The sequence below is a fragment of the Ciconia boyciana genome, chromosome 1 (genome assembly GCF_034638445.1).
Source record: "Ciconia boyciana chromosome 1, ASM3463844v1, whole genome shotgun sequence".
In the NCBI taxonomy this organism is placed as follows: domain Eukaryota; kingdom Metazoa; phylum Chordata; class Aves; order Ciconiiformes; family Ciconiidae; genus Ciconia; species Ciconia boyciana.
The window spans coordinates 164,225,087-164,238,606 of NC_132934.1; the positions used below are offsets into that span (position 1 = coordinate 164,225,087).

The 13,520-nt window shown below is 34.7% G+C and overlaps 1 protein-coding gene across 1 annotated transcript in view; it reads right to left on the reverse strand.

Moving 5' to 3' along the window:
• GPC5 (glypican 5) overlaps positions 1-13,520 on the reverse strand; it is a 764,171-nt gene that overhangs the window by 323,481 nt on the left and 427,170 nt on the right. Inside the window, exon 7 of the mRNA XM_072854020.1 lies at positions 6,583-6,745. Within this exon, the coding sequence (XP_072710121.1) occupies positions 6,583-6,745 (163 nt within the window). The remainder of the gene's footprint in view (positions 1-6,582; positions 6,746-13,520) is intronic.

Consider the following 13,520-nt stretch of genomic DNA (forward strand, 5'->3'; position numbering starts at 1 on the left):
ATAACAGATGGCAAACATCATAATGGAGATTTTATTGCTTTCACTATCTGGCGCATTCCACCAGTCTTCTTAAGTCTTTGCATCCTGAGACACTCACTGAAAGCAGAAATCTACTGAGAAGCCCTTTACATTACTTCCAAGATGGTTTGGACCCCAATGCTTTACTTTTGGTTACTTTTGGAGCTGAGGATGGTGAATGGCATAGAAATAGCAGAAGAGGTTGCCCAGAGTACACGGGAACAGATTAACTGTGTTACCTGATACCGTGTTGACAATTTATAAGACTGAAAGTACAACTTTCAGAGTTGTCTACTTATTAATCTTTGTCTTCTTTGTTTAATTAGACAATAAATGTTTAAGGAAAAGGGGCTGTGAACTGTGCAAGAGACTCTAGTTTTGGACCATATTTCTACTACTTTAACATGATTTACTTTCTGAGACAAAGACAGTGGCCTTCCACTACACTGGGATAAAGGTGTACTCAAAGGCACTGGTCAATAACAAGCTTATTGTTAAATAGCTGTGGTAGAAGCATTGAAATATTTTGATGTAAATCAGCAGATCCAGACTGGACTTTTCAAATACAAAACCCTAAAAAATACTCAGGGGGAATATCAGGTCATTAAATAAATTATTGTTCATTAGAATGTTTAATCTATTTTATTTGTATACATATATTTTTAAGCTTGCTTCCTAATGAGTTAAAATAAAGTTTAAGACTGTTTTAAGATTAAATGGTATAATTTTTTTAAGATGTTTAAAAGTAATCCAAGGGCTCTTCATTAAGCATTTCACAGTCTGTGTGGTTGTATATCACTTCCACTTCAGATCATGAATCCTCATTCTTCATATTCAACTCCTTCAGCGAAACTATCTCAATCTAGTCTTGTGATGATTCATTTAAATCCTATATGCCTAATGGCAGATGGATTTTTATGATAAACACAGTTCAAGATAAATGCAGTAATTTTGTCATATTTGCCTTTGCTGCCTAAAAATAGTCTTTTCCTCTTGTGTCCCAGTCAAGTACTTTGAATGAACATTACCTCAGTGAAATCATGTGTTATAGTCTAGCTAATATTTGTACTCAGACTAGTTGTTTTATTCAGTGAACAGTAACTGTTCAATTCCAGCACATCTAGGGTGGGAACGGCTAATGAACCAACTGAGAGAAGCAGCTGTACAAATAAGTGATATCATGATCACTCTTGCCATTGCACTTTCTTCCAATTCCACCTGTTCATGTGAATTGGTATTACTGAATTGATATTACTCTTCTTATTCTAATTTAGGAAAAGACTGTGCCCTGCCCTGGGTAGGCCTGCCAGTGGTGAGAAGCAAGATGGAAAAGCCTCTACAGAATTTGCACATTTCCAAGTATAGCAGTTAGTGACGTTTACTCTCCTTGAATTAGGGAGGCTAAATGAAATTTCACACATGTGCCAGCTTTAAGTAGCTTTGGTCACAGAAGATGCCATCAGAATCAGATTTAAAAAAAAAAGAAAAAAGCAACTGTACTGAAGTGGTTGAAGGAGCAGAAAGAGAAGAAATGATGTTTGAGACTTGAGAATGCAGTATAACATCATATGAGAGACACAGACTGGTTTATTGGAATCATAATACCTTCTTTTTATATGGAGATCACAACATAAAGCCTTTTCTGAATTATTTTCCCTCTATCAAATAGTCTGAACAAGAAAATAATAATCTACAGATTAAGTAGCCCTAGGAATAAAACATTTTTGAAATGTTTTTCCTCAGACAGGATGAATATCAGGTGAGATAAAAATCAAACAAGTGAGAGACAAGGTTTGCCTGTATATACCTTAAGCACAAGGACATCCCTGATATTTCTACTTATATGAGCCCTGAACTAGGAGATCTCTGGCTGTAGTAAAGAAACACCTGTGTTGCATGTTAAAATGAGAAAAGAAAGACAAAGCAGTGGTAGAGCACTTTTCAGAAAATTAGTGGTCTTGTGAAAAGTCTTATGAGAATTTTGATAGATGGTATTGAGGACCTCAGAGGAGTTATATCAGGATTCCTCACAGAGCTATTTGAAAACAGATTCAAATCAATATATAGGTGATAAGTATTTGTTGTTATTACCTCTTGCATTCTGCAGAGGTTTTTGAGGAGGTAATTCATTGTGACGCATTAAATAGTCCTGTGGGAGCTCCTGGGTTAGAGTAGAATAAAACCAGCAAATGAAGTGTCAAGACTTTATACTACTGTTTATTTTATACATTTAAAGTACACTATCCTTTCAACTACCATTCCTTCAAATAACTGCTCCAATTTGCTATATTTTAAAAGTACTTATGAGGAGCAAAGCAGACAGCACAATTGTAGGGCTTTGAAACACTGAATGTAATGTAAGGATTAACTGTTTGATATGAAAACCAGAATTTTACAAAATACAAGAAAATTTAAGCACTAGTGTAACGCTAGGGCTATCACTTCGGAGTCATAAATACCAAGTCTCTTCATTGGCCTTCCAAAGACAGCCTGTCACCACACATTTGTCAGTCTCCAACACTATGTGAAAACAATTCATACATCTATAACACTGAGTGTAGAAATAAGCCATCTTTGACTTCAGAGGCTATGTGTTCACATAAAATTGCTAGAGGTTTATCTTGGCAGAAACATATCTTCTCCCTTCGTCTCTGTTCATTCCAGGTCTGAGAATCATACACATGTTCAGAAAGCAATGACATGGCCTTAGAAAAGGTGGATGTGTCTTCACACTTCTTATTTTTATACAAAGCAATGTACTTAAAAAGGGCAACTTCATACCATCATACTTTATCAGCTTATTTAGATTATGAATTTGTTGCAGACAAGATCATTTCTTTGGTGAAAATGACTGGAACAGCTAACAAAAAGGAGCCTGGGCTTTGGCTGGGACCTCCAGACTCTGTTATAATACAAAATAGTTAGTAATCCCCCTTTGTTTCCTGACTGATTATGAGAGAACACAAAGTTGTCCAGAAGAAAAAGACTGTAAAAAGTTTCTTTGGTGAGGAAAAGATAATACTATCTGTATGTCTCCATGTATCAAAAGAGTATAAGGTAAAGTGAATGACTCGTGTATAACGAATACAGTTAAAATGTGTATGTTAGTAAACTCCGTAAATGATCTTTTTTCACCCATTTTAATGTAACACATTAAAAAGAAATACTTATGAAATAACTTATCTGTTGTATAAGTCATAAATGTTTTTTGAGCTTCAAAAGTCATAAATGCATTATAAAGTCCTGTAATAATGCTTATCTATGACAATAAAGTAAGTATCTTTTTTCTGGACTTTATTAAAACTTCTTGGAAGTATTTTAGTTAACTTTTTTACTTTACTTTTTACTTAAAAGTTCCTCTTAGACAAAATGACTGTAACGAGTATGTGTTTAAAACTGTAGCACTAAAAGTTGACTTCATATTCACACATTTAGATTATTTGGTGCTTCAGTTCAATTCCGGTGTCATTCGTGTCTTTTACATGTCTACTGTCAGCCATTTATCAATATAGATGGAAGAGTAAGTCTCTGTACTATAGAGAAAGAGGAGTATGACCCACTTTTATGTTTTCTCTGCCTCACCTTATTTCTGTCTTCTGTCTTTATGGTTGTCTTACTGTTTTTCACAAATTGGAAGTTAACAATGAAATACTAAGCCACTGATATTTCTAACGTGCGTAATTTTTCTTCTGCTGTGATTCCTAAGTTGCTATGTGGGCATCGGCCAACTCAGTCCGTTGTGTCTCTACCTGTTCAGTTCTACTGCAGCTGAAGTCTGTTTTTCGCTTTAAAAATGTGGTCATGTTACACTGATAAACTAGTCTTTTATAATGCATAGAAGCAGCATGTAACAGTGGAAACCCTGAACAATGATCTGTTATATACCAGTAGAAACAAAAGAAAAATTGTACAGATGTACAGCAATTCTTGAGCTTGACTTCTGAGTAAGATTACAAGCGTTTCTATGTCAGAAGCTTATGAAGGGCTGGATTTGAACAAATCTAACTTTTTTATCTTGTTCACACTGTAAGTGTGGGGGGTTTTCTTTTTTATATTAGTTTACTTAGGACTACAAATATAAGTTTCTATACAACATATCAGGTTTGGTTGGTCTTCCATGACATATATGATAAAATACAAACCATACCTAAATACAGAAGAGTAATCAGACATTTCTGGCTATTTGTATGCAACTAAAAAAAAATTAGGAAGCACAAAAAAGCACTAGAACTAACAAGCTAACATTGAGGTTCAAACATACTGTAGTCAACCTCTAGGTTTAGCTGAAGTTCAGTCATGCTTTTCAAAGATCAGTAAGCAATATCACCAGAATAAATCTAACTTTTCAGTTTAAAAACAAGGAGTTCAGGATCTGACTTAGATTGAAATTGATACCAGTCACCTGAAGCTAAGAAAATTTCACCAGCTTAAATCATGATGTTGTTTATATTTTAATTTTTTAATTCTAGTTCCTCATGTAAAATCATAAATCTTGAGAAGATAATTTTGTTTGCTTACTAAAATATTTTTTATTTTTTATTTTTAGCTTACTAAAAATTTTACATTTTTCACTTTCAATTTCACTTTTAATTCCTAAAGTCCTACTCATATATCACAATGATGCAAAAGAAAGATTGTTCAAACTGTTTCATTTATCTTAAATATACACTTAAATGATTTCTGAAGACAAAGATTTTCCTGATGTATATTATAGCAAAATTATTACTAATTTTAATGTTTTAACAGTTCTATTGGACAGAAATTCCATGTCAGTAAGCATGTGTGATACCCCAGAACAAAGTAGTGTTGTCTAGGACTCTTTCTGGTATACATTCAAGACACCTTTTAAGGTGCATTCCAAATATTAAATGCATGCCAGCATAATTGCATAAAATCACAACAGCTCATCAAAGGTACTAGTAACTCAAGATATATGCACAAGTCATAATATTGAACAGTATGGACTCATATTTTTGTTAAGTAATATCTTAGAAAAGGTTCAAATGAAACAGCATTATATGTAAACTTCAGTATGCCTAATACATAGTTTATAGTTCTAGAGATTTATAATACATGTAGTATAAAGAGAATATGAAGAATAATTATATTTTTGACATTTTGAAAAGATTACACTAAATATATCAATATCAAGAAAATCTGAATGCAGTAGAAGGTGAAAGAAAATTTACTATTCTTGCAATTCTTTTGTCATTTCATACTTGCTTAATAGACCCAGTCATATTCTAAGACTATTTTATAGTCTTTCCATACCATAGAGTGTCATTATCAAATAGATGTAATATATCCAGTATTCCAAAGTACATCTGTTTTTAAATATTTGATCTCTGAGTTCTTTTTTCAAAGTTAAATCTTCAAAGGCACTCTCAGGAAGTAAGTGTCCAAATCTTTTTGCAGATCTCTTAAAATCTCATCTAGAGAAGCTATAGCAGGACTTGAAAATGTATGGATTAGGTATCAGTGCAACAGCATCTTAGGCTGAATCCAAACTGACCTGCTAAGGCATGCCCCAAGATGCTCAGTCTCATTTCTCCAGTTGTTCAAATCAGAATTGGGCAAGCATACACTACGGCTTCCCTATGGCCACATTTCTAAGTTGCCTTTTCACTGTCAAGTCAAGAAGGACCTGGGGTTCTCGCCTAAGCTTGGAAACTTGGAGTACCCTCAAATTCAGTAAATATAGATAAATTCAGGGATTGACACCAACCTTGACTTCTTATCTATTAGTATGGAATTTTGCAATAAAAAATGCACAAAAATGAAAAAATAAATGCAAAATGCAGAAAAAATGAAAAAAAAAAAAAAAAGGCAAAATGCAGAAATGCAATTTTGATTATACCAGGTATCTATTCCTATCATCTCTGCCTATTTTTCTACACTGGGAAGAGAAGTAAGAGATGTAGAATAACATCCTGATTCAGAGAAGTAGTTAACTTACTTGTGCTTCAATCCAATTGCTCATGCTCACAGTACCATGCCACAGAAGTGCACAAACAAATGATTTTTTTAAGAAAATTGTTACAAAAGTGGTTCAGAAAAGAAAAACAAACCAAACCAAACCACAAAAACCAAAACAGTAAGAAAAGCAGGAAGAAGTGTAAGAAGTAACAATGGCATTGATTTTGAGTGGGCATAGGTACCAACATAGGTTCCAACAGTGCTCCATGAAATTCAGCTACCACAACTAAACCTTTTATTTTCCCATAGTTCCATGAAAAATTAGAACAATTACTCTGCTTAACTGCTAAACCTTTTATGTTTCAGTAGTAACTCACAGGGTCATGTCATTGTAACACCATTTATTTGACTAAAATACTGTGTTGAGGTCAGTCTACGTTATGCCAAATGTGTATTAACGTGTTACAATGAAACTGATACTCGTATTCATACCATGCTCATAGAAATCCTATAATTGCAGTCCTATTCATGTAAATCTTGGAAACATTATAAAGACAACTTTTCCACACCTTTTCCAAGATAATTCAGTGGTATTTCTTAGTGGAAAATATGCCAAAATGCATGAAGGAAACAGAATCATGGACTTACAGTCTGTAATTTTCAGGACTCTTTTGACTTCTCCACTTCCTGATCCTCCGCAACCATCTTCATCGTCACAATCTCCACTCATTTGCTCATCTACACCTCCACCACTGCCTGTTTGTCGGAGATCCCATTTATCATATTTAGGAAATGTTTTGCCCTGCAACAGCTAAAGACAAGATACAGTATGCAAGTTAGCAGTACAGATGAAGAACTTCAGTGAGTACTCAAAATTTCATATATGTCTTTCTACTAATTATCTGATTTGAAAAGAAAACTCCAGGATCCACAGAATGAGAATTCTGATTTTTTTTTTTTCTTGGCTTACAGCCAGATTTAAAAGAGTGGTATCTGGAGGTGTATACTTCATTTTTAATTAAAAACAATATAAAATACCTGTGTCTTTATTGCTAGATAAAAAAAGATCAGGCACCAATTCCTGGTCAAGAGGCCAAGTGGAATGGATACAGACATGTCCTCACTCCTTCAGGCTAATCCCCTTTAGAGCAGACAGACAGAATCCATGCTACGTAGCAACTAGCCCTGGATCTTTTCAAGACCCATGCAGTGTCCATATGGCCTTAAGATACAATTATTATTTAGTGTGGATTTTTCAGTTTGAGATATCTGGAATAGTATGAAAACTGTGTTGCAGCTCCATATTGGTGAATCCAAAACACATATGTTGTGTGCTCTGGGTGTGTCACATGGGCATCCGGCAGAAGCTGAAGGAAAAAATGCGTTGGGACAATATGAAATGCCTGACCAGGGAGCAGCAGACCAAGCTAGTACAGGTCAAGCCAGTGCTAGCCTGGAGAGAACTATTTCCCAAATCACATCCAGGCATTGTTTTAGGAGAACTAATAAGGGTGACCTAAAACAAAGCAAAAGGATAGCTGATACTGGCCTAAGCAGTGTAGGTGATTTGGGTCCAGTACACAAGCTTGTTCTCTGGCTCCTTTTTATTTATCACTATAGATAGACATGGCCAATGATGCCAGCACAGCCTACAAGACAACAGGAAGAGATATCAAAGTTTAACTCATTTCTCCATTCTGTTGAGTGGAGCTGAGCAATCACCAGAACAATGTTCATCTCTCTCATTTATCAAATGTACAAAAGCTTTTTAAATACTAAGTGGTAGGACTGTCATACATACCTAAACAATGTGCCGTCTGCTCCATCCAGATTCAGTTCAGTTTACATGTCAGATACATATAAACTTCATAATATCAAAAGCAACAGGTTCTTACAAAGTTAAGAATCCTTATAACTTTCTCTAGTCCAAAATATTAGCTGGTGCAGGCTCGTGCATTGCACTTGCTTCAATCTAGCAAGACTTCTTTACACTGCCCAAAACTTTGCTGGCTCAGATTCTTTAATTTAATAATCAGATGTCTTTTCTCCTGAAAGTAGCTACTAATTAGTCTGAAACAGACTCAATTGTTTTATACCTTCAAAAAGGTGGTTGCTTTGTTGTTCAAGCAAGATACTGGCTTCATATTTTTGGAAAATATATTCAGTTTATTTACAGAGTATGGAGTCACTTCCCAGACTACTTGATCTGTTAAGTGCTGTACAGTACCCAGCAAAAATATTTTAATAACTACTACAAAGACATCACTCAGATAAATCTCAGTAGCTTTATAAAAGCCACTTGCAACACTGTATAAGAACAAGAGAATGCCATTCACCACTGAATCAGCAAAACCAATTTATGCAGCACTTTTGATTCAAGAGTTTTTTAGACAGTTATATGCTACCTGAAAGACAAACTACCTACCTAAGACAAAAAAAGTTCCTTTGTATAGCCACTCTGCACCCTGCTCATTGTCATCCATGCCATACTTCTGCCAATATAGTATTTATGGAAAAAAAAAAAACACAGCCAGTTTAATGAGCTACACTCAGGCAAACAGGACACTTTTCTTATTTTTTTGGCCCGGTTCAAATCATGACACAGCTCCAAAGCCAGCTGTATGATAGGGTACTCTTTATCGCTGAGTTCTGTGGCATAAATGTGGGAATGAACCTCCAGCAAGACAGATTTTCAAACAAGAGTTGCTGCCAAAGTTTCCACAGTATAGAGCCATTTATATATAAATTTTTTCAGCCTGAGAACATGCATCCCCCTCTACATTCTGTATCAGTCTTAAAAATGTATTAGCTTAATATGTTTTTTATATTTTGCTACTTCTCTTAATTTCAGCCCAAAGTAGTTATGTTCTCTTTCCTCTTTTTTTTTCCTTTTTACTTATTGTGCATTATTGATTTATGACTAGAAATCTAAAAAGCCAGACGATCCCACTAAATTGCTTCAAATGTAGGTTCAGCAATGAAAAAGTGTTCTTCAACTTTTTCCAACTTTTCACTGTACTTGAAAGAGTAGACATTAAGAAATGAGCAAGCTCGTTTGTAATTTGGATTTTGTTATTCTCTTCAGTCTCCTTAACTGTACAAGAAGAAATATTGTCTCCACATAAGTTCACAAATCTCAGTGCTGGTTCTCTACTAAGCATGGCTTAGATCTAATATAAATTCTTTATTAAATGTGTACAATCCATGTACTTCTTCAAAGCTAGCTCGATTCACATTAGAAATAAAGATAAAAGGCATTTAAAATGATTATTCTGTTGTGCTGCAATTTTTATAAAGCTATTATTTAAGAGGAAAAGAAGCACAGGTTATAACTGGAGAATTTTGTTGTATGCGCTTTCTGGGTCTTCCAGCTGAGTAAAGAGGTTTACCAGCTGTACACTGTGTGCCCCAAAAAAGTAGTACAATAAATATTCTTCCCTTTGTATCGCATGCTAAAATAATCTCATTTTCTTTCAGGTGTCCAAAAAGGTTTTCCATTCTATTAAATTTCTGTCTTTAAAAAAAAAAATACTGTGGGTTTAATCATGCATCATTGTCTTTCAATGAAAATAGCAGCAAATATTATTGACAACCATGTTAGTTTGACTGAGTTATGGCAAGGGTTAGGTCACCAGTGTTGTGAGATTGCAGTAAGCATGCCGATATTCCAGGGTAGATTTGCTGGATCTTTCCCTTAATTTTGGTGAAAGTTTGTTGAACTAAGATTTTGATATCAAAAACATGTCTTCTGCTAGTGGCATTTTATTTTCAGAGAAAATTTGTGTTTTCTTACCACTACTGTGTTACATGTGCACAGGTGAATGATTAAGTCAACTGAAAGGTCCTTGGGAGTCTCCAACTTCACACCTTGCCTACGTAGCTTTGGGAAGCTGGGCCTCCAGCTTAGAACTCTCACTGCCCAATTGCCTAAAAGCCCCTTGGAATTTTCACTGATGGCTTAGTGGAACACTTACTTTGACACAAACAGCAATTCTGAAAAAGGTTATAATACCAAAAAGTACCATTATTAAATTTTGTCAAATTTCACCTTTTAGAATGAAAATACAGGTTTGTGTGACAGAAGTTATGTTGTTGTAATAAAGCACTTACATGGTTCTGTAAATATATGACTTGGTACTGTATAACATTTCAGTAAGAAAAAAGAACTGCTTACAGCAGCTACAGATGCATCTATAAGGGCATTTGAAGCTTCCTGACAAATCTCAGACTGTAAACATTATTAGGAAAATTATCACTAAGAATGTATGGTTGTTGTACAGTCCTATAGGGTCTGGTAATTTTCCCAGATTATTTAAGATTTTTATCAATGACCTGAAAAGCAGTATAAAACAGAAAACGATAATGATAAACCTTCCAGTGCTACAAGAACTGGACAACTACTAAATAACGAAAAGAAGAGACAAATTGTCTAAGAAGATACCTCATCTGGTAAGCCAGGCAATAAAATGAATTTTTAAACACTTACTATAATAAAATACAGACAAATGTAAATTTGCAAGTCTAAATATTGTATTACATGCATATTAGAAGATAAAATATTCTGTTCTGTAAAATAATTGTGGGTGTCCTGGATAGTCAGTAGACTATGAATTATCAAGACTAGTGTTCTAGCCAAAGATTTTAATGGGATATCTTTGGGGACAGAAATAGGAATACTAAGTCAGATTAGGGATGTTATATTACTCCTAAATCCAGTTCTTGTTTCCTCTGTTCAGAAAGAATGGCACAGAGTGAGTTCTATTACAGTGGTTAAAAAGAAACAAAAAAATACTTTTGTTTTTAACCAAGGATCTCATCCTTTAGTGCACCAAAAAAAACCCACCTCAAGAATTTATTTAACCAGCCTTGTAAGTGCCTACATGGCAAACACAGATTTGACAGATTTGTGTAGCAGGCCAAAGCATATGAAAATAGCAAATGAATCAAAATCTTTCATTTACACATTCAAAGTGAATAAAAAAATCTATATTATCAATATCATACATTTAAAAAACCCACAAGGGTTGTTCTATATCAAAATAATTTATTAACAGTTCTGATCAGGTTCTTAATATATATATATGTTTTGGATCAAACAGGTTTTGGTCTTAAAACATGAATTAATTCAGAGGTTCAAGGATGGGGTATGCAGGAGGTTAGACTAAATAACCAAAATGATCCCTTCTGGCTCTCAAAAATCTATGAATTCATGTACGTAGATCAGGTTTTAATGAGAAGACTGGATTCTTTTTTACTTTCCTGTGCTTACAGGAAGTTACAAGTGCTTTCATCTTTCATGAGTGATGAACAATGAAAGGCAAGGGAACTTATGTTTATGCTATTGAAATGGATGTGATACTGGTTCTCTTTCAACAAAAACCTAGTATCCTATTTACTTATCTTACACATCATATACCTTCAGGGGAAACATTGATTTTCTATGAATTTTATTTTATTCTTTTTCAGTAAAAAAATCTTGATGATACTCTGTTGCAGTCAATGTGAACTAAGCTCAGTCATGATATTTCCTCTCTTTCATTTACGTGCATATCATAAGTACTTGTGAAGGGAATCCCAAAGGAGCCCAGCAGTGAATCCAATTTAACTAATCAAAACAAACCTAAAAGAATTATTTCTAGAAGTATGACTATTTTGAACTCTTTCAAATGAGAGAAATAAACTACACTAAAGTTTATTCCTCTGTTTACCATTACATACCTGAATACTTAAAAACATAGCATTTCTTTTTAGTGAGCTCAATAAAAACTACTCATGCTTCTGTAGGCCAGAATCTCCTGCAGGATCTCATTTCCAATAATGCGAAAGATCCTTAACAAAAATGTGTATTCTAAATTAAAATTCCAGCTTATATTGGAGACTTGTATTTAGATAAATAGTATTACAACTCTTTTAGTCCCTCATGATAGTGCCCTGCGTTTTTTTTTTAAAGCTGTAGTTTTGTGTGAAGTACATCAGCCCCTTTTTAATTTTTTGCTTTTTCAGCGAAATTGTCAAAGAGAGAATGAGATTTCTAATCAGCTATAGCCTTTACATCACTGAGATGGTGCAGAAAGTACAAGCAATGCACACACTGTCATGTCAAACCGACTGCTTTCTGCCCAAGATCCAGGGCTAAAACTCTGCGTTTCAAGACTGCAGAGTCATTCTACTCCATAAAATCACCAACCAAACAGCAGCCTGAAATTCTGATGGAAGTAACACAACATTTCTCTCTAGTCTAGGTGAACTCATCTGAACACAGAAAGAAATAAACATTAATTCTGCTCACTGAACATGAGCAAGAATCAGTAAAGTGGCTGTGAGCCAGCACCACACCACACTGCTCTAACTTGCCTTTGTGCCTTCTTGATACACTTTTACTACCTCAGGATCAAAAAAGTTGCAGCTTGAATAGTAGAAATAGGAATTACCTCAGCTTATTATTATACTACTACTTCAAGATCCAGACGTTTCTTCTCAGTAGTTATTTATGTAGCATTGAAAACCACTTAGTAAGCAAACAAAATTTTCACAGAAAGCTAACTACTGAATCAGGTAGAAATAACTAATAATTTTCACTGAAGGTGCAGTTCAACAAAGCCAGGTTGTGGGCCCAAGCACTAGCATACACTGTGCATTTTGTTCCATCATTAGCATGCTTCCTGGCCATCACAGATTTGAACTGACCCAACTAGCACTCTCCACAAAAATGCTTGACCCCAATTTGAGCCTTAGCATAGTCTAGGGACTGTTCCCAACAAGCAGCCTGGATATGGCTATTCTGCTCTGGGAAGTAGGACAGTTGCAGTCCCTGACCAACTTTATCTAATAAAAGAGGTACAACTTTTTTGGATGTCTACAGTGCTGAATAAAAGAGAACTGGGGAATGAGCTAGAGCAATAGGTACTGAATGTCTACATTTCTCAACCTTTGTAACTTACATCTGCTTTGGATTCTTCTGACCAGTTCTCCCTAAGGTAAATCTCTTATTAAAGAGGCTAATTGTAAGCACTGGGGACATGAAGCAGTGTGTGCTCTCATCCTTGATCCTTCTCTTATTTAGCAATATATATACAACTCCTAGATGTAATTGTCCCTTAACAAATATCCTTTTCCTAATTTATTATTAAAGACAAAGTCTTCTCTGCTGTAAAAATCTTGCTTTATGTCTGGAAGAGCATTTTACAGCTAAAACCCCTCAACTCAGGTTCTCACATGAGTTCTGTCATGAGCGATTACTTTTCTTTCCAGTTATTACTAGTTCCAGGTGAATACAGGAGCAAAAGCTTGGCTCTTCTCTGTTGGTGCAACACCTGCTAGCACAGTTATGCACAATATCAACTTGATTTGTTTAAAAGATACTTAAATTTTTTTGTCCTTAAAAAATGCATGTCTTGCTAACATCTCACTGTAGATTTAAATCAACCTCAGAAAATTAAGTAAACGAGTCAAGCATTTCTAAGAAAACAAATGAAACCAAAATTAAACCCCAAAATAATAGCTTGTACTCTTCTTTCCTTTCTGTCTAGGTAGTTGAAATAACAGAACAAAGTCACATTATATATGATTAATGTTTAGAGACTAAT